This window comes from Lepus europaeus, chromosome 11, assembly GCF_033115175.1.
Source record: "Lepus europaeus isolate LE1 chromosome 11, mLepTim1.pri, whole genome shotgun sequence".
NCBI classification, from domain to species: domain Eukaryota; kingdom Metazoa; phylum Chordata; class Mammalia; order Lagomorpha; family Leporidae; genus Lepus; species Lepus europaeus.
In genome coordinates, this window is record NC_084837.1 from 88,879,972 (window position 1) to 88,904,364 (window position 24,393).

A 24,393-nucleotide genomic window follows, 5' to 3' on the forward strand; every position below is an offset into this window, starting at 1 on the left:
GCGGGCAGGGCGCCCGGGGGAGGAGGCGGGGAGCCCGGGCGGCGAGGGGGCGGTGACAGCGCTAGGCCGGGAGGCTGCACGCGGATTTGCATGAAACATAGACTGGGAGCGGGCGGGAGCGGGAGCGCCGCGCACGCCCCGGGCCGGCCCCGCGAGCGAACGAGCGCGCCGGGAGGAGGAGGAGGAGGAGGAGGGGAGCGGGGAGGCGAGGCCGCAGAGGCGGAGGGATCTGCGCATCAAAGCGAGCGAGGCGAGCAAAGTTTGGCTGGGGGCTGGACTTTCCTTCCCGGAGGCGGCACCCAAACAGCTACCCCGTGCGGAAACCCAAACTTTCTGCTGCCACTCCGAGCCTCGCGGCCGCCGCCTCCGCCCCGCGCTCGGGGCCTTCCCGACCCAGCGCCACCGCCGCCCGCCCGCTCGCCCGCTCGCCCGCCCGCCCGCCGGCCGCCCTTCTGCGCCCCGTGGGAGCCGTTCGCTCGCGCGCAGGGCCGCGCGCCGAGCCCCGCAGGCTGCAGCGCCGCGGCCCGGCCCGGCGCACGGGGCAAGTTCGCCCGGAGTTGAGGCGAAGTTTGGGGCGGCCGCGGCCGGCCCGAGCCGAGCTCCCTCCTTGCGCCCCCGGCGCCCCGCCGCGCCCAGCCCCGCCGGGGGCGCCCCCTCGCCGCCCGCGCGCCCTCCCCAGCCATGTCGTCCATCCTGCCCTTCACCCCGCCGATCGTGAAGCGCCTGCTGGGCTGGAAGAAGGGCGAGCAGAACGGGCAGGAGGAGAAGTGGTGTGAGAAGGCGGTCAAGAGCCTGGTTAAGAAGCTCAAGAAGACGGGGCAGCTGGACGAGCTGGAGAAGGCCATCACCACGCAGAACGTCAACACCAAGTGCATCACCATCCCCAGGTGGGGGCCCGGGGTTGCGCCGGCCCAGCCCCCTGGCGCGGCGCGGGTGGAGAGCCGGGACCCGCGGGCGTGCGCGGGGCAGCGGGAGCCTGGCCGGGGGGTGGGGGAGGGAGACCCCAAACAAAACCTCCTTATGGGAGCGCGAGGCTTCCACGCGGCACTCTGGCTTCCAGACCGCACCTTCGCTTTCCACCTCCGGGATGGGGGTGCAGCGGGTTGGGGGCGGGGGCGGGCGCTGGTGGTGGTGGTGGTGGTGTTGCTGCTGGGATCGGCCGCCCCCAGCCCGGGGAGCTGCGGAGTCCAAGTTGAGGCCCGCTTTGTTCGGCTCCGCGGGCGGGAGCCCCTCCCCCCCCGCCGCCGCCTCCCGCCCCCGCGGCCCGCGCTCGCGGAGGTGTAGCTGCCATTCTCCGCGGCGGCCGGGTCCCCTCGCGTCTTTCCGCCTCTGCAGGAATGCAGTCGGTACAGCTGGGGCGGTGGGTGCGGAGCCCTAGCCGCGTGATGGACAGATGCCTTCTACGCTCTTTCTTTGCCTGCGGGATTAGCATTTGTATCGAGTATTTTTAGACTGGGTTGTGCCAGCCTCCCGCCCCGCTGTGCGCGCACGCCCTGGAGTTGCTGCGCAGGGCTCTGACTTCGAAACGGGAGGTGCGAGTGGCCAGGCCACGGGGTCTTCTCCGTGCGCCCGCCGCCCTGCCCGCGCCTTGGCCCTCCATTGTGGTCTGAGACGCTGCAGATCGGTGCAGAACGGAGAGGGGGGCTGGAGCCGCGCAGACACAGCCGCCCCGGAGTGGGCCTCGCGTCCGCCTTCGCATTCCTGTGGAGCCCTCACTCTCAAAGCGCTTTGCCATCTGTCGGGACCGCCTTTATCCTTGCCCGGCGCGAGCCGAGGCTGGCGGGTGCTCACAGATGGTTGATGGAAGGGTCAGTGACTTCTGACACCCCGGGGCCTTCCAGCGCTCAGCCGCGCCTGCTTGGAGATCGGGGTGGGAGGATGGGGGGGGGGGGTTGGCCCTGCATCTCTGCTTCTCAGCCCTATTTGGAGTCCGGTTCTGACCCAAGTGGGGCGGGCGCGGGTGATGGGGACGCCGCAGCCTGGGGGGTCCCGGGCTGCAGAGGCATGAGGAATGGCCCCAGAGGGACTGTCAGCCTCGCTTCTGGGCACGGGTGGACTCCTCCGTCCTTGGCCACCTGCTTGGGGCAGCTGTGCAAGGGCTGCCAGCTGTATGAGGCAGGCACAAAGCAACATCTGTCCGCAGGAACGCAGGGCAGGCCTCCCTTGCAAATAAATGCTGGGCATGGTGGCAGGGCTGACTTAAGAAGTAGTGAGTTGTGCTTTTTTTTTTGGGGTGGATCCAGTCAGGAGAGGTGATGTGCTTTGTGGGGAAGGCACTGTGGGCCGGGGATCGGGAGCCAGAGTGGACTTCAGAGAAGGTGGTGTGATGGAATGGGCAGAGAAACGTAGGTTTTGGGCCCGCCTCTGGTTTTTAATTCTTTTTTATCCCTTTGGTGGGGGCCCCGCCGGTAGGATGGGGGTCGTGGGGGGTGCTTCTCTCCTGCCCCATGTTTGCCTGGGTGGGTGGAGGACACAGGCTTAATTTATTCGTGGAAATGGGCAGTGGGGTGGGGGTGGGATGGGTTATAAAACAGGCAGCTGTGCAAAGTGTCCTACAGTTTACAAAGCACTTTCACGTGGTTTTATGAGGTCCTCGAAGAAAGAGACCAATGCCTGGGGAACAGATAAGGCAGCTGGGCTGCAGATGATCTCATTTTCCAAGCGGAGAACACTGGAGCAGGGAGGTGGGCAGGCTTGATCCAGGGGCTGCGCCTTCTGCCGCCCCGTGCTGCTGAGCACTTGGAAGGCTGAGGCTCGCTCGGCCCAAGGCTCGGCCCAAGGCTGGAGCTGTGTCAGCTGGGGTGGGCGGTGGGAGGTTGGCTCCCACCTGTAGGCCTTGTTTGCCCATCTCCTGGTAGGAGTTTGCCTTCTGCGGGGGAGGACAAGGCCCTGCCTTTAACAGAGTCTGGGGACCTCGTTGGCTGAGGTCTGGCTCGCTGGCCCCCCTGGTTAGCTCCTGAGTGTCTCCTGCCTGCCTGGAGAAGACCGAAGGCTGCCGCGGGTTTATTTTGCATCTTTGCCCAGTTGCTCGGGGAGATCCAGACAAAATGGATTTCCATCCCTGGATTGGGTGCCCACGCCTCCAGGTCACCTTGCCTCTCTTGGCAACAGCAGCTGCTGTTTTGGTCCTGGGCGGAAAGCGAAAGGCCACATCCGGGGAGGTGGCTCGCTGGCCCTCTTGCGCGTGAGAGCCGGGGTCTGCTAAGCCCCGCGGAGCTTGTCACAGCGCCTGTGGTCTCTGTACCGCCACTCAGGACTGGGGCTTTGGGAAGGAGACAAAGGAACGGGTTGAACTTAGTTATTCCCGCTGTGCTGGGGGCCGGGGCGCCGGGGTGCCTGGACACACTGGAGTCTGCAGTTTAAGGAGCACCCTCATCTGAGGGGATCATGCCGGGCGTGTCTTGGCTGATCCGTAACCGGGAGCAGCCCTGGCAGCATTTGGCAATTACAGCTGTGTGCAAGGGATGTGCAGGCTGGGTGCTTGTTCCTCCGTGGGGCCAGCTCCCACCTGTTTCAGTGATCGGGCGAGCTGGAGTGAGATGGGCTTAGCGATACCCAGGATGTAGAAGCAGAAGCAGCGAGCGCTCAACTCCAGTACATCCAGGAAGGGGCTGTCAGGATACTCAAGGGCCGGCAGGGTGGGCGGGGCTGAGGCTTGCTCACTGCACCTCACTCCACACCTGGTGCCTTCCTCTCCTTTTGTAGCGTGGAGTGCCACGGAGAGAGAGGAGCCAAGTGCACTCAGTGCTGCCTTTTCTGATGGACTTGGACGTCTGTGCCGGCGCTGCTGGGATCTGTGCCGTGGCCCGTTTTAGGGGAGCTGGGCCAGGCCGAGGGCATTGCTTGTTTGGAAGGGAATTTGGGCTTTCTTGTGTCGCAGCGCCAAGTTCCTGGGAAGAGGGAAAAGGGAACCGGCACTGGGTCTGACACACAGCCCCTCTTCCCTCACTGTGCACCTGACCTCTGGGAAAAGCTGCCTCCTCCTCTCTCCCTGGACTCTGTCCACCTTGGAGAAAGGAGAAAGGTCCTCGTCTTCAACGCTCCTTTCTCAGGCCCTGGGCACGGCACAGTTACAAGCCCCAGGAGCGTCCCTTCTCCTGTCCTTCTGTCTCCGCTACTCCTGTCCCCTACTGCAGTTGCTGCTGCTTGGACCATCTTTCTGGGGTGGCCTTTGCAAGCAAGCCCCCTCCTGGCTGCTGGACTGGGGGCTGGGGGGCTCCATTCTCCTCTTGATCCGTTAGCCTTTATGACAGGAGCATGTGTCACACAGGGCTTGGGAAGAAGAGGGCTCGGGGCCGGTGCTGTGGCATAGTGGGTAAAGCCACTGCCTGCATCCCATATGGGTACCAGTTCGAGTCCAAGCTGCTCCACTTCCGATCCAGCTCTCTGCTATGGCCTGGGAAAGCAGCAGAAGATGGCCCAAGTTCTCGGGCCCCTGCACCTGTGTGGGAGACCTTGGAAGAAGCTCCTGGCTCCTGGCTTTGGATCAGCCCAGCTCCGGCCATTGTAGCCATTTGGGGAGTGACTCATTGGATGGAAGACCTTTCTGTCTCTCCCTCTCTATGTAGCTCTGCCTTTCAAATAAATACATTAAAAAAAAAATCTTTAAAAAAAGAAAAAGAGGGCCCTGCATGACAGGGAGTTGCTGATGAGGGAGGGGCTGACACAGAGCTGAGCGGAACCCAGGAGTGGGTTGACATGTCCTAGACCTTGGGAAGCAGGGAGCTTGCAGCTGGCATCCAGGTGAACGCTGGGGCCCGGGAGTGTTGCTCCCGGGTCCTGGTCTGATTGGCTGCAGGGTTGGATTTTGTTGATTCATTGATATTTACTGGGCTCCTCCCAGGTCAGTGCAGGTGGGGGGGGCAGGAGGGAAGGGGATGAGGAGCTCCACAGGGGAATGTCCCTGTGTGCGTGGAGGCGCTGCTTCAGTTAGGGACGCATGAGCGGGACGGGGACGCATGAGCGGGACGTTACGGGCGCCTGGGACGTTCCTGGGAAAGCCGGGTTCTGGGGGCCGGCGTGGCCGTGCAGCGGGTTAAGCCACTGCTGTGACATCTGCACCCCGTATTGGAATGATGGTGTGAGTCCCAGTGGCTCCACTTCCTATCCAGCTTCCTACGAAAGTGCCTGGGAAATCAGTGGGTGACGGCCTAAGTGCTTGGGCCTCTGCTAGCCATGTGAAAGGCCCAAGATGGAATTCCAGGCTCCTCCTGGCTGTGGCCTGGCCCAGCTTTGGCCGATGTAGCCATTGGTAGCGATTGGAAGAGCTCTCTCTCCCTGTCTCTGTCACTCTGCCTTTCAACTAAATTAAAAAAAAAATCTTTAAAAAAGAAAATGCACATTCTTGAAAAAAAAAAAAACCAGAATGTTTTACACCAAAAACCTTTTAATTCTGTTTTCTGAGAACTAATACCCTCGTTTGAGTTTTTAACTACTGTTTCCTCCTTATACCCAGCCAATCAGAAGAAATAAGAGGTCTAATATAAAGTGATTGGGGGGGGGCAGGGAGGAAGGACTGTGATATCTTAAATATTGTATAATTTTGTTTTCACTGTGTTAGAAAATAAAATAATGACAGTTGTCTGTTTTTTTCTGGGGAAGAAGAAACACAGCCCCCAGCCCGTGTCCCTGCTATTTTCCTACCTGGGTGGATTTAAGAATTCACTTAACGTTTCAGCACCTTCATGTGTGCACCTGCACCCTCGGGATGCTGGGAGGGCTGTGGACGTGTTTTGTAAACCAGGGAGCTTGACAGATGAGGGGCTAAGTTTAGCCTCTGTCTATGCCATCCGGTCGCTGTCGAGTTCCTTAGTGGTGACCCAGGCCGGGCGGCTGTGCTCAGAGTGGGTGACAGACCTGCCCAGGGACACACAGCATGGTCTGTAGCGGGGGACGCACACTCTGCCCGTCAGTACAGGGGCAGTCGCTGTGGGAAGAGGCGGAGAGGGGAGTTGAGTCGGTGTGTGGCAGATAACCAAGAAGGGAACAGGAGTTGGGATCCCAAGGAGGTTTCTTGAATGCATCGTGATGATGGGGACCTTTCGGCACGTGGGGATGGCGGCCTACGGGCGTGAGGCCACCCTCATCTGCTCCGTGCTTAGCTGAAGTGCCCTGTATATTACCTGTAACTCTCACCTGGGTGCCGTAGTTGACTCCGCTGGGAAGCATTTTCTCTTTGAAGTTAAAAGTAGTTTAGTACCGCAAACCTGAAATTCAGGTTCCCCGTGGAAACAGGAAGTTTAGCTCTCTGAGCCTGGGCTGTGACAGGTGGGGTGGCGAACAAGTGGGCGACCTGTGGGTGCTTGGGGTTGCTTAGAATTTCAGAGTTTCGGTAGGAACCTTGCCTTTTCTTGCTTCAGTTAGTGCTTGCTAAAAATAAATCTTTCTAAGCCCGAGTTTCTGAATGGACGTAAGAACTGCTAGTATTTTACAAGTCTTTGCAAGGAGAGAAAGTTTTCAACGGGCATTTCAATAACAGAAAGACAAGCCAGTGAATAGAACAGTCATTTCGTTCTGATGAGAAATGTAAAAAGTTGATGAAATCTAGAGAATTCAGTTCAAGCTTATCCCATCAGGAATCCAATTAAAATGAATGTTTTAAAAATAAATATTGGTTTAGCAATGCAAACTTGTGATGGCTGCTTTATTATAATGGAAATAAAATTAACACGATTTAATGGACTGAGCAACCGTTAATTTTCACTCGTTAATTTATTAGGAGATTTTAATGCTGTTTGATGCTCAATACAGCCATTCTTCTTCGTGTGCTCCTTTGTGAAACAAACAGAACCGGGCTCGGCTTGCTTTACAAGGAAACTGGACTTTGTTCCCGTGACCTTGGCCTTCTGCCGTCTTCACGCATGGATCCTCCGCCCCCTCCCGCCGCCCTGTCTCCTGTGAGCGCAGCTGAGTTCTCTGTGCAGTGGGAAAGCCGCTTTCTCAACCTGCCAGGCCCAGGAGGAGCCCTGAGTACCTTGTCTCCACGTCTCCCCGGTTGTGTTGACCCGGACAAAGCAAAACCGAAAGGCTGCCCCCTCTCCTCCGTTCCTCAAATCCGCAGTGGAGAGCGTCGGCGAGGCCCCCAGAAGCTGCTGTTGAAGGCAGCCTGCCGGCGTGCAGGGGCCTGGGACGGCTGCCAGCCTTTTGCAGATACCAGTGGCCAGGGAGCCTTCAGTCCCCCAAGTTCAGGCTCAACAGCCGGAAGTAGCCATGCTGCAGAAGTTTGGTTTCTAACTTTATTCTGAGTTTTAGAGACACTCCCAGCAGAATGCCTTCTGTGCACTTTGGTGCTTTCCTTCTTTGCCTCCACCAGGTCGGAAGCCCTGTGCTTGGTCACGGGGACCTAACAGTGCACGAGGCAGAGAGGCTGTCCCGGCCCGGCTGTCGCTCAGGGCCGCTGGCTGTGGAGCTTAGCAGGTGCAAGCATGCTGTGTGTGTTCACTCTTGAGCTGATTTGTCAGTGCTGTTTTCTTGGTGCTCAGAAACCCCAGTCCTCCCATGTTCTACAGTTTATCGATTCCTGACAAGGGCAGCTGTGTGTGTGTGTGTGTGTGTATAACGTTGTTCTTTGTTTGGACTTCATTCACAGTTCGAGGAATAGCAGATCTACAGCCCCAGGCATGCTGTCTGCGCCGCGGCCTGCCATGGCGGCACGCTGGCACGGCGTATCCGCAGAGACACTCCGTTGAAAATGAAAACACACCAGGGGCCTAGTAATGAACGCAGAAGTTCAGCCAATCCTGCACCAGGCTAACGTGTGTGGAGCGGCGTTAATTGCTGTCAAAAAAGATGACTCATGCCCCAGGCTGCAGGGGGTGACTTTGGAAGCGGGAGTCTGGACCTAGCTGTGCTTCTAATGAGCTGTGTGACCCCTGGCAAGTCACTCACCTTCTCTGGGCTCAGAAGTTCTCAACAGGGGAATGGGCCAGAGAAGCTCGGCTGTAGGCCTTTCTAACTCCAAACTGGCTTTTCCTGCAAGCGTTGTAGAACCTTTTGTTTGCATGCATATCACAGATCTTGCTTAATCATGTCCCAAGACCCTATCGGCCTGGTAACAATTAATTTACATAAATGAAAATAGTGAAACTGTACATCAGGGGCTGGCGTTGTAGCACAGTGGGTTAAACCACTGCTTGGCATGCCAGCATCTCATGTGGGCGCTGGTTCGAGTCCCGGCTGCTCCGCTTCTGGTGCAGCTCCCTGCTAATGGGCCTGGGAAGACAGGAAAAGATGGCCCGAGTGCTGGGACCTCTGCCGCCCCCCTAGAACAGCGAGGTGGAATTCCTGGCTGTTGCAGCCAAATGGAGGAGTGAACCAGTGGATGGTGGATCTCTCTCATTCTCTGTTTTAAAACCAGAATTCAGCCGTTAATTCTGCCTCTTCCTTACCCTGTGAGTCCAAAATCAGTGAAATTTTAACTACAAAGGAAAATAAAAATAGCTGAATGCCAGGGTGAGGACCTGGAGTTCTGTTTTTTGAGATGCAGGGAGCACTTTTTCTTCTTTTGTTGCCCTTTTTGGCTATTCTTGGAACAGGAAGTTTACTTAAACTAATGACCACAAGTGCCTAAAAATGGTTAAATGGAAGAGGTAGGCCCTCGAGGAGATACCTGTGGAAAATGTTTGCTCATAAGTCAACGTTTACCCAGGAAGCTAAGCGTCCCTTTTATTTATTTTCATGCATCTATATAAAGAAAGGCTGCACTTAACGGTGCACGAAGGGGCCTTTGTCGGGCAGCCTGGAGGGTACACGTTTACACCCCAGCTAGGAAGTGACACGCTGAATTTCCGCCGAAATCATTCTTTTGTAGTATCACGAGAGCCTCCTTGCTTAGATCCTGCGCTGTTTTATTTTTTCTCCCGAGTGCTTTGTGGGGCGCTTAGGACTTGAGTATTGTTGAAGAAACAGGGCGTCCGGTTCTCCTTTGAAACGTCCAGAGTTATCACTGCAGGCGCAGTATTGCATCACCAGCTGCTAAGCCGAGCCGTAGCTTTGAGCTGTCACTGTCTTTTTTTTTTTTTTTACTTCTTACACTGGACTTTTGAAAATAGTAATGCATTTTGGGTGTGTGTTTTTTAAAGGTCTGTTTTTACACTGTCACAGCTCAAAAATGCCAAAAGGCATTTTTTCCTTAAAAAATCACCTCTGGGTGAAGCCCAACTGTGGCGTCTTGGATCCAGCAAGGACTTTTTGAGTAGTTACAAGTGGTTGCGAGCAGACACCGACCATGGAAATGGGATTTTTCCTTTGCTTCCAGTCTTCGCTGCTATAAACTTTCCCCTCCTCTCCTGGGCTTCAGGTTCAGGGGGTGCCTGCTCTCCCTGCGGCTAGGGGAGATTCTGGTACATTCGAGTTTGTCCTGCCGCCTTTTTTTACTTTTCCTGTGTGATAGTTTATCTCTGCACAGACCTGCTCTGCAGGTATTACCTGGGGAAGACAGCGCATAGGGAGCCGGAAGTTTTTTTTTTTTTTTTTTTTAATGTTCATTTATTTATTTTCATCTACTTGGAAGGCAGAGTGACAGAGAGAGACACAAAGAGATCTTTTCTCCGCTGGTTCACTCCCCCGGTGCCTGTAATAGCCAGGCTGGGCCAGGCTGAAGCCAGGAGCTAGGAGCCAGGAGCTTCTTCCGGCTCACCCACATGACTGGGAGATGCCCAATCACTTGAGCTATTCCCTGCTGCCTCCCAGGGTGCACTGGGGAGAAGCTGGATCGGCTGCACAGAACAGCTGGGACTTGAACCAGGCACTCGGATGTGGGATGTGAGTATTTAAAGCAGTGTGGTAACCCACTGTGCCACCACCGCCCCCCCCCCCCCCCCCCGCAAAGGTTTCTGATTTTGACAGTTACCAGTGTGTGGGGACATTGGGGACATTGATTTCAGCTCACTGAGCCCCAGGTTCTTTACCTGTGAAAATGGGGACGGACCACCTACCTCATTATGTAGATAAGATGGACCAAGGACTTGATGGACACTTGTAGTCAACAGTGCCCAGTAGTTGTTCAGTTACCTCTTCCCCCCTTTTGAAATAAAAGCCAGACTGGACACAAAGATACACCCAGAAACAGTGAGTTTCTTCAATGGCAGATTGTTTTTTGTTTCTTTGCTTTTTGTTTTTTAAAAAGATTTGTTTGTTTGAAAGGCAGAGTTACAGACACAGACACACACACACACACACACACATCTTCATCTGCTGGTTTACTCCCCAAGTGGCCACAACAGGAGCCAGGAGCTTCCTCTGTGTCTCCCACGTGGGTGCAGGGGCCCAAGCACTTGGGCCGTCGTCTGCTGGTTTCCCAGGTGCATTAGCAGGGGGCTGGATTGGAAGTGGAGCAGCCAGGGCTTGAACCAGTGCCCATATGGGATGCCAGCGTCGTCGGTGGCGGTAAACCCACCACGCCACAATGCTAGCCCCTCCTCATTTTTCCTTTCGAGGTGGAAATTTGATTGCTGTGGCCGTCACCTGCAGTGGACTGCCGTGTCACCCTCATCCCCTCCCCCTCCGTCAGGGCCAGCGCCCCGCTCGGAGAGCCTCAGCTTGTGCCGTGGAAGGCCCTGCTCCCAGCGCGTCTACCCAGGGAGCAGGGAGCCTGCGCCTCGCTGCTGTGGGGCCGAGCAGGCTCCCGGAGAAGGGGCGGGAGAATTCATATTCTTAGCTGGTTCTGCTCTCTTGCTCTCCTTTCCCTACCATCATTTTAAACATTGTTTAGCTGACTAAAAATAATAGTACTGAAAACAAACTCGGATGAATCAGTGCCCCAGGAGGGGGAGGGGAAGAGCCTGAAGCCGAACCCTGTGAGTGAGTCACAGGCGTGTCACTGATAGCGCCCAGGCATGGTGTTTGTTGTCGCTGCTGGTGTTTTTTTTTTTTTCTCCCCTGGTTGCATGGCAGTTCCGGCTCTCCCTGAAGTAGCACCTTTACCACTGGGTTTGGCCCAGCTTTCCCAGGCCGAAGTGAGCTGGACATGGGCAGCTCCTCTCTGGGAGTCTGTAGCGCCAAGGGACAGGCCCATCCAGGCTCTTTCTAGACAAAATTCCTCCGGGTCCCTGCCCCAGGGCCTTGCGCCTGCTTCTGAATTCCCAGGCAGGCTTGTGCAGCTCAGGGCAGGCTGTGGACAGCAGGTTACCCCCTGGCCTGAGGGATGCACAGACGGTGCAAGGGGCTGGGGGAATGGGTCGGAACTGGGACTTGTGGCCTAGGGCGTCTATGTGTGTGCGTGTGTGTGCGTGTGTGTGCATGTGCGTGTGTGTGTGTATGGGGAGAAGCCGAGATCAGGGCGGATTCTTGAGCCTCCACTTGCCATTGTGAAACCAAGGTGGGGCCGGCGCTGTGGCATAGCAGGTAAAGCCGCCGCCTGAAGCGCTGGTATCTCATATGGGTGCTGGTTCGAGTCCCGGCTGCTTCACTTCTGATCCAGCTCTCTGCTATGGCCTGGGAAAGCAGTAGAAGATGGCCTAAGCCCTGGCAATTGTGGCCAGTTGGGGAGTGAACCAGTGGATGAAAGACCCCCCCCCCCCCACCTCTCCTTCTCTCTGTGTAACTCTTTCAAATAAATAAATAAATAAAAATTTTTTAAAAGAAAAAGAAACCCAGGGGCCAGAGAATTCTAAATGGAAACCTGGGCCTCCAGGTCCTGTGAAGCTGTTTGTCCACCTAGGGTGAGAGAACATTCAGAACTTTCTGGCTAACTGGATGTCCCCAAAGCCTGTCTCTTCGGTGTGACGTCAGGTCTGCAAGGTCTTCCCAGGTCCCCCTGCTCTGGGACCCACTGGAGGTAGGGCAAGGCCTGTGTTGTGCAGCCACCGCTGAGGCCCAGCCCCCTGGACCCCATTGTAAGGAAGGTGGACGGGTCCATAGGAACCAATGGCCCTCACCTTGAACATGGGCCGAGTGGATTAAATGCAGGTGGTGAGGGAGAAGGTGCTGCGGGTTACAGAGTGGAGCAGGGAGCTGACCGCTGGATGTGCCTTTGCCTGTGGGAAAACTCTGCAGCCAGCAGTCCCCGGACTGCTCATGGGCCCTGGGGACACCTGGAACCCAGTGTTGTGTGGGAGCCCAGGGCAAGAGTGGATCTTCTGGGGGTGTCAGAGGCTCCCCTGGAGGAGGTGACGTTCGAGCAGGGCCTTGTGGGGTGGATAGGAGTGTGGGAGTGGGTGGGGCGGGCGGCTGCATGGAGCCCAGGGCAGACACAGCATGGAAGGGCCTGGTGTCTGGGGACGGCAGGACATTCAGAGTGGCCAGGGTGTGGCTGGAGAGGAGTCGGGGGAAGGATGTCCTGGGCGCCTTGGCCAGCCGAGCTGGGCGCTGGACTTTGCTTGGTAAGCGTCCAGGACTTTAAAGCAGGAGAGTGGTGTGGCAAAAGCCACTACCTGGGTCCTGTCCTGCTTCCTCCCCAAGTCCTGTGGCTGTGACCATGGCCGGTAGCAGCCAAGTTACCCAGCCCAGAGTCACACTTCCCGACACCGCCCCCAGAATGGCTTTGGGCTATGTCTGGACCAGGTTGAAAACACTGTTTTGGGGGCCGGTGTTGTAGCATGGTGGAAAAAGCTGGCATCCCATATGGGTGCTGGTTCGAGTCCTAGCTGTTCCGCCTCTGACCCAGCTTCCTGCTAATGGCCTGGGAAAGCAGCAGCAGATGACCCAGCTGCTTGGGCCCCTGCACCCACATGGGAAATCTGGGAGAAGCTCCTGGCTTCGATCTGGCCCAGCCCAGCCCTGGCCGTTGCAGCCATTTGGGGAGTGAACCAGCAGATGGAAGACCTCTCTCTCTCTCTCTATCTCTCTCTTTCTGTAACTCTGCCTTTCAAATAAATTTTTTAAAAATCTTAAAAAACAAGAACAAGAAGGAAACAATGTGTGTTTGGTGTCAGGCCAGCAGGAAGGTGCGTTGTGTGGCCAGGAGGGCCCTGGAGCCTAGTGGTCAGGTGGTTAGCCCGGGAGGTGTGCCACAGACTCTTGGGGAAGCTCAGTGATGTATCGATGGGCTCCATGCAGACGCCTGGGCTCCCCAAGCAAAGGCCTTGGCACAGTGCCTTTGGGCCATCCCTGGTCAGTGTTTTTCATTTTCTTATTGATCATCTCTGCCAGACTTTCCAATTCCCAACCGCCCTGCCATCAGTGAAAATACCCAAATTCCCTACTATAGACTTGTGCAATGATGTGAGGTTAGTAAAACCAGATGGCATTCCTTCAAGAGAGGGCAAAATCAGCTATTTATGTCAGTGCCTTTTATTTTATGATTGAGAGCAAACAAATCATCCTCTTTGAAGAGTGGGCACGACTTACTTTCTCCGCCTCTCTTTTTCAGTATCGCATTTATGTATTTGAGAGGCAGATTCACACACAGAGGGAGCGACAGAGAAAGGTCTTTCGTCTGCTGATTCACTCCCCAAATGGCCCCAATGGCCGGAGCTGAGCTGATCCGAAGCCAGGAGCTTCTTTCGGGTCTCCCACGTGGCTGCAGGGGCCCAAGGACTTGGGCCCTCTTCTACTGCTTTCCCAGGCCATAGCTGGATCGAAGAACAGCTGGGACAAGAACTGGCGCCCATATGGGATGCCAGCTCTGCAGGCAGAGACTTAACCTACTACTACACAGCACTGGTCCCACTTTATCTCTTTAGATCAACTCATTGTTCATTGAAGTTGATAGGTTTCTTTAAAAAATTCTTTATTTGAAAGGCTGAGTTGGGCCGGCGCCGCGGCTCACTAGGCTAATCCTCCGCTTGTGGCGCCAGCACACCGGGTTCTAGTCCTGGTTGGGGTGCTGGATTCTGTCCTGGTTGCTCCTCTTCCAGTCCAGCTCTCTGCTGTGGCCCAGGAAGGCAGTGGAGGGTGGCCCAAGTCCTTGGGCCCTGCACCCCATGGGAGACCAGGAGAAGCACCTGGCTCCTGGCTTCGGTTCGGCTGCAGCGCGCCGGCCGTGGTGGCCATTTAGGGGGTGGACCAACGGCAAAGGAAGACCTTTCTCTGTGTCTCTAACTCTGCCTGTCAAAAAAAAAAAAAAAAAAAAAAAAAAAGGAAAGGGTGAGTTACAGATAGGGAGAGACAAGAGAGAGAGAAATCTTTCAACGGCGGGTTAATTTCCCAAATGGCTGTAACAGCCAAGGCGGCTGGGCCAGGATGAAGCCAGGAACCTGGAACTCTGTCCATCCCTCCAACATGGGTGGCAGGGGCCCACACACCTGAGCCATCTGCTGTTGGTTTCCTAGGCACATTAGCAGGGAGCTGGGTCGGAAGTGGAGCAGCTGGGACTTGAACCATTGCTCATGTGGGATTCTCGAGCTATAGGCGGAGACCTAAAATACTGCAACGTAGCGCCAGCCTCCAAAGTTGATAGGTGTTTAAAAGGCCAGGCTTTGTGCCCCTGTTCGGATTGTGTCTTGGACCCTAGTTGAGAGCATTGTGGGGACCTGGTGTAGAAGATGAGGCGAAGGGCAGCGTGTTACGGGCAGGGGCAGGTTCACATCCTTGGTCCCGCATGCACTGTGTGGGTGACGGTGGCCGAGTCACTTCACTTCTTCGGGGTTTCCTTTCCTCATTAGTTGAGTGTGCAAAAGAGCTACTTCCCACAGGGGGCGAATTGAAGTTAGCTCTTTGGATCAGCTGTGCGTTCCAGGCACTCTGCAAGGTGCTTGCCGACAGGGCTGCGTTTACGGCTTCCAAGCTCGCGCCCAGATGTTCACAGGGACCTGAAGGAGAAGCATCAGTCACGCACACAGCTTAGTCGGCGTCGTGGGTCCGGGCTGCCTGCTCTCTGGTGCTTTGCCCTGCAAGCTTCGGTGAGCTATTGCTTTTGGCCCAGGCCAAGGATTTGAGTCAGAAGATGGTTTGGTCAGCAGTGCTGACCTTTAGCAAATCACCTAAGCATTTTCACATGGGGTGATCCTGCTACGTGCTGCCTGGGCCGAAGGCCGCCTGTATGCCAGACGCCGGAGTGGGCCAGCCGCCGCTCCGGGGAAGGGCCTGGTTACCCACGGACAGAGCAGGAGGCTCAGTGGCAGATCAGGGATGCGAACCCGGGGGTCCAGTTCTCTGCACTCTGCCCCACAGACCCCAGGAAAGAGCTGCCAGCTCCCTTTGATTTTGCCAGTCAAATCCTCTTTAAGAAAAGGCGTGACACCGATGCTGTCCTGGTGGTGTGTAGACCAGGAAAGCAAGGCACAGGTGGCTTAGGAAAGTTGCTTGAGGTCTCATGATTAAGAGGGGAGCTGGGTTCTCCCCCGACGCTGTGCCTCCTGTGGGATCTTGGGTGTATGATCTATTACACCATCCAGGACATGCCTGAGAGTGAAAAAGGCCAGTGCTATTAATAATTACGGCCCGAGAGTGGGCACAGAACCTGGGGGAAGAATCCGCCTGCGTCTTCCTCCCTGTGTCCCGGGGACCGTGTTCCCTGGCCGAGGAGAAGGGGATGAGCCAGTGTGTGTGTGTGTGTGTGGGGGGTGGTGGTGGTGCTGCGTTTCCCGCTGTTTAGGGGAGAGGCACGTGTAAGATCACATCACGGGCGCTGTTGGGATGGTTTAAACCTGGAAGAGACTTCCAGGTGACCTCACATGGGCAGGTGAGCTGTGGAGCTTCGTGGAACGCGATGTAGGAGGTAGGCAACGTGACACTACTGGGCGGGCAAGGGCAGTGGTGGGGGTGGGGGTGGCGTGAAGATGTCTGTATCCCCACTGGGCTCTGAAACGCAGGTGGCGATGGCCCTGGGCCCGGTGCAGCTTGAGTGATGCTTAGTGGCCGGGAGCAGAGACTTTCTGGGGATGACTGCTCCTGCCCCCTTGCCCCGTTTTGGCAGACGCCTCTGAGTTGCTGTTGGCTGGGAGGGGAGTGAAACTGTAGTGGGCGGATCCCTCTGCCGAAGAATTTTGGAAGGCGTGGAGGAAGGAATTAAAAATAACAGCAAGCCGGCCTTTTCTTTCTCTTTGATTGTGCTGGAGCCGTGGACCGCGCCAGGCCCGTGGGGAGAGCACACGTGGCCCTGGGTGACCCCCGCCCCCGCCTGCGCAGCCCTGCCGCTCCCCTCCTGCTTCCTGTTCCCCGGGTTTGTTTTCGAAGTCGTCCAAACCACCCCTGACCAGGGTCATTTACTGGAATTCTGGAGCAGGGCTTGAGTCCCCTAAACTCTGCAACCCAACCATGGTGACAAAGAGGAACGGTGACCAGCGGGGTGCATGGAGGGGAAGCGAAGTGGCCTTGCAAACCCAACCGGGCACCTGCTCGGACCTCCTGGGCGCCCGGTCGTCGGCTTTTGTGGCTCTGCGGGGTCTTATAAATAGAACAAGATGCAGTTCCCCTTTTGTTCCCCCACAGACGCAAGGAGGCTTGTGTGGGGGGTGAGGAGGGCACAGGGCACTCGTAACTTCTGTTCCGGTTCACTGGTGAGGCATGGGAACCGAGCCCTGGAGTCACGGGGGCCAGCAGGCCGTCTTGTGGGTAAGGCTGGACCCTGTATTCGCATTCCGAGTTCCAGCTGTGCCCGCCATTGCCCCCTGTCCCCTGGAAATGAGCCCCGCTCCCAGTACCTCCCATCTGGGTGCTGCCACTGAGCCAGGAACCCTGAGTATTCTGTATCGGGGGCCAGACTCAAGCTGAAACCCAAAACGACTTGCACAGTAGGACGGCTTGTTCTCTCCCCCTGGGAAGCCTAGCACAGGAAGTTTCTGGCCTCAGAAGCATTCAGGAACCTTCCATCTCCCCCTTGCCTTCTCCGAGCTCTGCCCCTCTTGAAGCAGGTGAGTCCAGAGGCCCAGAGGGCTGCTTCTCTTGGTGGGGCCGGGCATGTGTGCGTGCTCTTCCCAGGGCCTCCTGCTGCTCTTACTGCCCAGTGTCCCGTCACATGCCATCAACCACCGAACCAGCCCATGGCCTTGACATCAAGGGCCCAGGCTAGTTCTCTGAGCTGTGACGGTATTTGGGGTGGTGGTATGTACTTAGTACTTAGTAAGTACTTAGTACTTAGTAGTTTGTTTTTTTAATTTGAGAGGCAGAGAGAGAGAGTGAGCACGCGCACGTGTTCTGCCACACTGGTTCACTGCCCACAACAGCTGAGCCAGGCTGCAGCTGGGAGCTGGAAACTCAGACCAGGTCTCCCACGTGGGTGGCAGGAGCCCAGCCATTGGAGCCGGCACTGCTGCCTCCCAGGGTCCGCAACAGCAGGCAGCTGGGGTCAGGAGCTAACATCGGATGTGGGATTCAGGGCTCTTCACTGCTGGGCCAAGGGCCACCTCTCACCTGGTGTGAATTGTCCTGAGCCCAGCTGTTTGTGTTTCCCTCATCTCGCTGATTGCTGAGGCTGTGCTGGTAACCAGCCAGAGGCCAGTTCAGCCCTCCTGCAGCTCAGAGGCCAGTGGGAGACCATGCTGTCAGAGCCTGCCATCCGCCCTGCCTGTGGCAGCTTCGGGAGAGGCGGTAAGCTGAGGCTCCTGGAGACCACTGGAAGTGGGCAACGCACAGCGGACCCTCGGGCCTGTGGATTGCTGTCTCCACTCTTCCACCTCCTGTGGACAAAATGAAGATAAGAAGCTTGCCCCGGGGTGGGGGCGGGGCAGGAGCGTCCAGACCCTGCACCCTTTAATTTTGTGTTGAGCGTCCTTGTGGGTCTCACTTGCTTTGAATGGGCTGGAAGCGCTCTCTGAAAGCAGACCTGGGAAGAAGGAGGCATCAGCGCAGGGCGGGCAGAATCAGTGGCGCCCGGGGTCGGTCGTCTGTTGCTGTTTTCTGATGGGACTCTGCAGACACGGAGGATCCCTGATCGCCGCTGACTTCAGGTTTGCAAAAGCGCTTTGTGTTGAGAGAAAACAGAGCCTGTCCCGAGGCCTGCTGTTTTCCTTTCCAGTCCGTCTAGGAGCTGGGAGAACTTGGCACCGCGGGAAGCATCTGGAAGTGAATTAAACAGGTCGGTTTGAGACTTGCTTGCTTTCCCTGCGGCAGTTTCAGGCACCTTGGACACGGGGGCCCGTTACCCCACCCCCACCCCCAGTGTGGCCACTTTCTTGCCCATCCTTAGGTTTCCGGGAGCAGCGGCCAGGTGAGCTGGGTCGTCGCAGTGGGAGGCTGGTTCTGTGGAGCAGCTTCAGTTCTGCAGTCAATGGGGCGATTTCTCGGGCTCTCGGAGGGCGCGTGGGCGTGTGGGGAGCCCGAGGCCCTGATGGCCGCACCAGGGCGCCCCCCACCCCTCGGGTAACCACGGCGGCGGGCCAGTGGTCTCAGATGTTTGCCGGCGCCTGTTTATAAGAGGGAAGTGTGGTCACATTTCTCTCTGTCTTGTGGGCTGCACGGTCGCCTTCCTGGGGTTCATGTGGGAAGTGGTTACTGTCAGCAGGAGGGTGAAATCACAGGCTCACGACAGGGCTCTGATCCAGGGATCTCCCTGGATGTTCTCCTTGGGCCACTGTGTTTTTTCAATTCTTGTTTCTTGCTATCTGCTTTAACTCCAGCGATGGAGAGCACTGAGCCGTGGGCCGGACGTGGTTCCGCAGGGTGGGGCTGGCTCCTCCCCCTCTGCCCGGGTTTCATTTCTGACCAAGGTAGGGATAACTTCCAGATCCGCAGGCCCTCAGCTCCTGCAGTGCCTCAAATTGTACATGTGCCATAGCTTCCTCTCTTTCTAAGGCTTATTTATTTATTTAGAAGACAGAGTTGGAGAGAGCGAGAGAGCAAGCTTGCATCCATTAGTTCACTCCCCAAGTGGCCTCAACAGCCAGGGCTGGGCCAGGTTGAAGCCAAGAGCCAGGAGCTCCATATGGGTCTCCTCCTTGGGTGGCAGAGACCCAAGCACTTGGGTCCTCATCTGCTACTTTCCCAGGAGCATCAGCGGGGAGCTGGACTGGAAGTGGAGCAGCTGGGACTTGAACTGGTGCCCCTGTGGGAAGCCGGCGGCCCGGGCAGGGGCTCAACCCGCTGCACCAGTGCACCAGCTCCACCATTTCTTGTTCCTCTTCCTCTGATCCTCACTATGGGAGGCCCCTGGGTTAGCAGGAGCAGTGATGAATAGAGAAGGAACTGTCTGAGCTGTCCTCGGGGTCTCACCTTTTGCTGTTTCCTGGGGGACCAAGTCTGAGTTCCCATCACAGGCTCTGCCTTCAGGGGTGTTCCACTCCTTAAGGATCCAGTTTCATTCATCAGACCTCTGTGAGTGTCTTCCATTGTTGTTGCTGCTGGTGGTGGTGCAATATGCAAATACGCTGTTGATCTATAGCCCTGTCCCCAGGGAGCAGCAGTAGCGACAAGAGCCTCACCTGGGGGCATATTCCCCAGTCTGCCAAGGGGAATTCTTATTTAGCCTTGGGCTGGGGGGGGGGCAGTTCTTCTAGGCACCAGCTGCCTCCCTGCTGTGGCACTGGCCCTGTGTAAATGCTGGAAGGAAGGGAACCGTGTTCACAGCTTGGTTACAGATCTTGAAGCCAACAATCAGAGCTCTCTTACCCGCCAGGAGCCAGAAACAGCCCCGCTGGCTGAAGCCTGCAGGCCCACAGCTCAACAGATGCCCTTTTACAGGGGGAGCTAGACGCTCGGTGCTAATGGCTGTCCCCAGGAGCTCAGCCAGCCAGCCAGAATATTCTCAGAGGATGACCAGGAATTTGCCCAGGAATCCTGGGGGGGGGGGGGGGGGGCACGAGAGGGCCATAGCTGCTGGGCGGCCGGCCAGGGGACCACGCTTTTTGGACTGAAGCTGTTAGGGAACAACCCCTGCCTGGTTCTTGTGTCAGGCGTCCGTCTGCAGCAGGGCTGGTGGGGGCAGGGGTGGGCTTCGACCTGGAAGACCCTGGCTTTATCAGGTGCTGGATCTGGATGGTTGTGTGCACGGCCCGGCTTTGTGACCTTGGCTGAGTCATTTGCTACCCCAGCTTCTGGCTTCCTCTTCTATGAACTGAGGGCGTTGGCTTAGCAGGATCTTACAATTTCTGCCACCTTGAACGTTCTCATTCCTACGCCTGCCTTCAAAGAAATTGAATCTGTTACTCATTCGGAGAGTTTCAGAATCACTGGCCCATCACCCTGGGGGCTAGAAATTGGGGCCTGCGGCTGAGGGCTGCGTGTGTGGAAAGGGGTTTGGGCCTTGAGTTGAGCTGCGGCAGCTGGGACACTTGCTTCCTAATGATTCACACGTGGTTGTTGAGGTCACCATAGAAGGTTCTGAACCATGGCTGCTTATAAATAGTCTGATGTTGGGGCCACACCTTCAACCAGTGAATTCAGAAATTCTGCAGGTGGGGCTGGGGAATCGGCATTTAAAAGGTTTCCAGATAGGGGCCCGGCCTTGTGGCATAGTGGGTTAAGCTGCCGTCTGTAGTGCTGGCATCCCACCTGGGCACCTGTTCCTGGCTGCTCCACTTCCAATCCAGCTCCCTGCTAATGCACTGGGAAAGCAGCAGAAGATGGCCCAAGTGCCTGCTAGGCCCCTGCACCCACATGGGAGACCTGAAGAGGCTCCTGGCTCCTGACTGGCCCAGCTTTGGCTTTTTCAGCCAGGTGTGGGGCCTGGTATTTAAGATGCCTATTAGGAAACCTGCATCCCATGCTGGAGAGCGTGGGTTCAAGTCCCGGCTCTGGTTCCCAATTTCAGCTTCTTGCTGATGTGAGCCCTGGGAGACAGTGATGATGGTTCAAGTAGTCGGGGCCCTGCCACTCACATGGGAGACCCAGATGGAGCTCCTCGTTCCTGGCTTAGGAGCCTGATCATTGTGGGCATTTGGGGAGTGTCCCAGTAGATGAGGGCTTTCTCTGCCTCTCTCTCTCTCTCTCTCTCTCTCTCTCTCCCTCTCCTAAAAACTTTTGACCAGGTGGTCCTGGTGTGTAGGCAGGACTGGAGGTGCCTCAGTGAGGCCGTGGTTCGGTGTGGCGGGCGTCTGTCCTGGGTGCGGGGTGGTTACAGTCAAAGGCACACATCCTGCTCTGGAAGTGGAGTGGCTTGGTTATCACAGCTGCCATGAGCTGGGAGCCCTGTTTTCCCTTCTCTCTGGGGAGGGGTTTCTTGGCGTCTTTGAAGTCGTGGCACCATCTGCACTTGGTTATTTCTGCTCGGGAAGCCGCCTTGCTGAGTCGGGGGTGGAGCCGGAACGCACCCCGCAAGCCGTTCACCCTCCCACCCAGGAAGAGGCTGCAGTCGGCCAGGGGCACGGCTTCCTGGCCGATCCCGGTGGGCCCTGGGGGCTGGGAAACCGTGCCGGATACTTCAGTGGCAGCCATGGCAGTCCCGAAGCTTGTTCCTGGCCCCCTCCAGGGAGTCTCTTTCTCCTGTCGCCTGGGGACAGGGCAGCTCTGATGGGCGCGCTCGTGCAGGTCGAGGGTGGACAGATGTCCGTGGTCATGGTTTGAATGCCCAGGTGAATGCTTAATGATGTGGAATGAGCCACGGTGGGGGAAGAAAAGTGACTGGCAGTTCTGGTTGGCCTTGAAGGGTTTCCCAGATAAGCTGTGAGATGGCCAGGTGTGGGGTGCAGGTGCAGGTTGCTGTTTCTCAAGCAAATGAACACAGGCCCTCGGGCAGCTGCAAAGAGGCCCCTGGCCCCTGAAAGCTTGAGGTCTCGCCGGGGATTGAGGATGTGCAGAGCAGAGAGCTTAGGAGGGCCGGTGCACACGGCCGCTCCGTCCTCATTCTAGAGACGTGGAGGGCGGAGTGGGACTGACACCTTCGAGGCCGAGGACCTGAGCCAGCAGAATCCAGTCCTGAGGGGCAACCTGCACGCTGGGCGGCGTCTCCCCTCTCTCATCTGCACCGTGCCTCCTGGCTCTGCAGAAGCAGGCCTGGCGAGCACCTCGGTGCTCCTCTGGATGACCTGGAGTGCTTGCTCCCTGGAAAACGCTCCACTTTCCGGAGCGTGTTTTTCCTTTTCTTGCTGGGGCAGGGTGGTGTTGGCCAAGCCCCCACTTTGCTTGCTGCCATCTGCTTGCCTTCATCTCCCACAGCCTCAGTGCCAGGGGTCGGAGTGGGTGGGAGCGTTGTCCACCAGTCGTCCTGGGAGCGATTTCTGTGCTCGTCAGTGAAGGCAGGCCCGGGTTTGTTCGGCCCTGGTTGTGGCGAAAGCCCCTGTTGTTTCATTGCGAGAAGTGATTCCTACTTTCATGGTCACAGGTCGCAGCTGAGTGGAACCAGGGGCAGATAAGAAAGTCATGCCTAGAGCAAAGTACATCCTTTTTGCATACATGGCTCTGTGTGTGTGTGTGTGTCCCAGGCATTGTATACATGGCCGTGTGTATGTGTGGCCGAGGCATTGTGTACACAGCTGTGTGTATGTGTGGCCGAGGCATTGTATACATCACTGTGTGTATGTGCGGCCGAGGCATTGTATACACGGCTGTGTTTGTGTGTGTGTTTAAAAAAAGAGCTATATTTTCTGGACAGCACAACTGAAGTTTCCAGTAAATATCGCCTCCCTCTTTTACTTTACCTTTTAATTTTGCGTTTATGGTCTCCGTGCTTTGAAATAGTTTTTGCTATGATGCCAGCCCTGCCTGAGATGGGCAGAGCCAGCCAACCCATAGGAAGCCATGGTTTCCATCAGACTCTGACCCAGCTGATTGACAGCTCCAGAAGAGTTAGAAACCCTGAGCTGGACGGCGTCTGGGGTTGGTTTACTCGGAGCTCCATCTGCCCCTGTTGCTGCCCTAAGCCTAGCACTGAGATCCTCCTGCAAGATTATGGCTTGGAGAGTGGGCACCCGCCGGGGTGAGCCAGTGCCCGGTGCTGGAGCTCAGGGTCTTGCTTGGCTTTGCTTTCTGGGGTGGGGCAGGCCATACAGGGTGGTCAGGGGCAGGGACAGCCCACGTGGAAACAAGAGTCGGGAAGGGTGAAACACATGGAAGAGGGAGACAGGCAAGCCAGGTCGGGGGAGAGAAGCTCAGCAAAGCAGCAGGGCCGGCCGGGGCCAGAAGAGCGTGGTGTCTCGCTGCTTCTCTGCCTGATGGTCTCTGATTCTCTCCCTGAGCCAGAGGGAGGAGCTGCCCAGGGGTGGGGGTAAGAGGGGAGCAGTGAGGGTGGTCTCAGGCCTTCGTCAGGGTGACCATTCTCTGGACAGAGCGCCCCGAAGGGAGAGGCCATCAATGCTTTGACCTCCCGAGTCCCCACATAAAGCGAGCGGTTCCCAGCAGCTGTCCCTGGCACACTAAGCTTTTCTCGGCAGGGCGTGTGGCTGCTCTGGGTTCTGAGTTCTGAAGGAGCCAGGCCAGGGACCCCAGAGGATGGAGAGAGACAACCCAAAAACCCAGACTCTGCCTGGGGCCCTGTCCCTGCTAGACCACCCTGGCTTCTTACTGTTGGGTGTATGGTTTGTTTTTGTTTTTCTTTTTTTTTTTTCAGCAAGCTACCCTTTTCCTCTTTTTTTTTTTTTTCATTTTTCTTTGAGCCTCTTGGTGATTTTGAATTACTGGAGAAGAGGCCAAATTTCCTTCCATCTGTGCCATTCCTTATCTTCCTTATCTCACGGCAGGGTGATAGGCAGCATAGGAAGAATTCAAATGGAATTAAAAGATAAATTGGGACAGGAGTTTGGCACGATGGTTAGGATGCTACTCCGGATGCCTGCTTCCTGTTGCAGGCTGCCTGGTGGAGTCCAGCCTTGCTCCCTGCTAATGAGCACCCGAGACGCAGCCAGGTCCCTGCCATCCCGTGTGGGAGACCCAGGTTGAGCTCTGGGCTCCTGGCGTTGGCCCAGCCCTGGCTGTTGTGGGCATTTGGGGAGTGAACCAGCAGGCAGGAGATTTTCTGTGACTGTGTCTGTCTCTGCCTTTCAAACAAATAGAAATTTTCAGTTCTTGTGGTCAAGAAATTTTTAAATCCATGCTGTTTTCAATACACATTTTCCTTGGAATTAAAAAAAAAAAGATTTATTAAAAGGCAGAGTTGGAGGAGGGAGGGAGTGGGAGGGAGGCAGAGACAGATCTTCCATCTACTGGTTCTCTTCCGAAATGGCTGCCACAGCCAGGCCTGGGCCAGGCTGAAGTTGTCTTCGGGGTCTTCACAGTGGCCCTGGCTGGGGACAGGGCATGTGGTCTTCTCCCTGCTTCATGGGTGGTCAGGGACAGTTTATAATTAGTGGAAGAAAAGGACCGGAGTCTAGTCCTCCAGTTCTTTGTGTTGCACACTGTGTGTGTTCTCTGTGTATCAGCACATGATGGAGCTTCTCGGCTGCTGTCACCAGGAAAGGGTGACACCACCGTGAGCATTCCTGGTACAGCACTTTACAGGTTACAGGGCACCTGCCAGGAGGCCGGCGCTGTGGCACAGTGGCTTAAGCCACTGCCTGCAATGCCAGCAACGCATGTTTGAGTCCTGGCTGCTGCTCCCTGCTAATGCGCCTGGGAAAGCAGTAGAAGATGGCCCAAGTGCTTGGGCTCCTGAACCCATGTGGGAGACCCAGATGGATTTCTAGGCTCTGGGTCATTGCAGCCATT

General features: G+C 56.6%; 1 protein-coding gene across 2 annotated transcripts in view; it reads left to right on the plus strand.

Moving 5' to 3' along the window:
- Window positions 1–646: 646 nt before the first annotated feature.
- SMAD3 (SMAD family member 3) overlaps window positions 647–24,393 on the plus strand; it is a 110,576-nt gene continuing 86,829 nt past the window's right edge. For both annotated transcript variants that reach the window (XM_062206190.1, XM_062206191.1), the window contains exon 1: window positions 647–887. In XM_062206190.1, coding sequence (XP_062062174.1) covers window positions 682–887 — 206 coding nt within the window. In that variant the 5' untranslated portion in view covers window positions 647–681. The remainder of the gene's footprint in view (window positions 888–24,393) is intronic.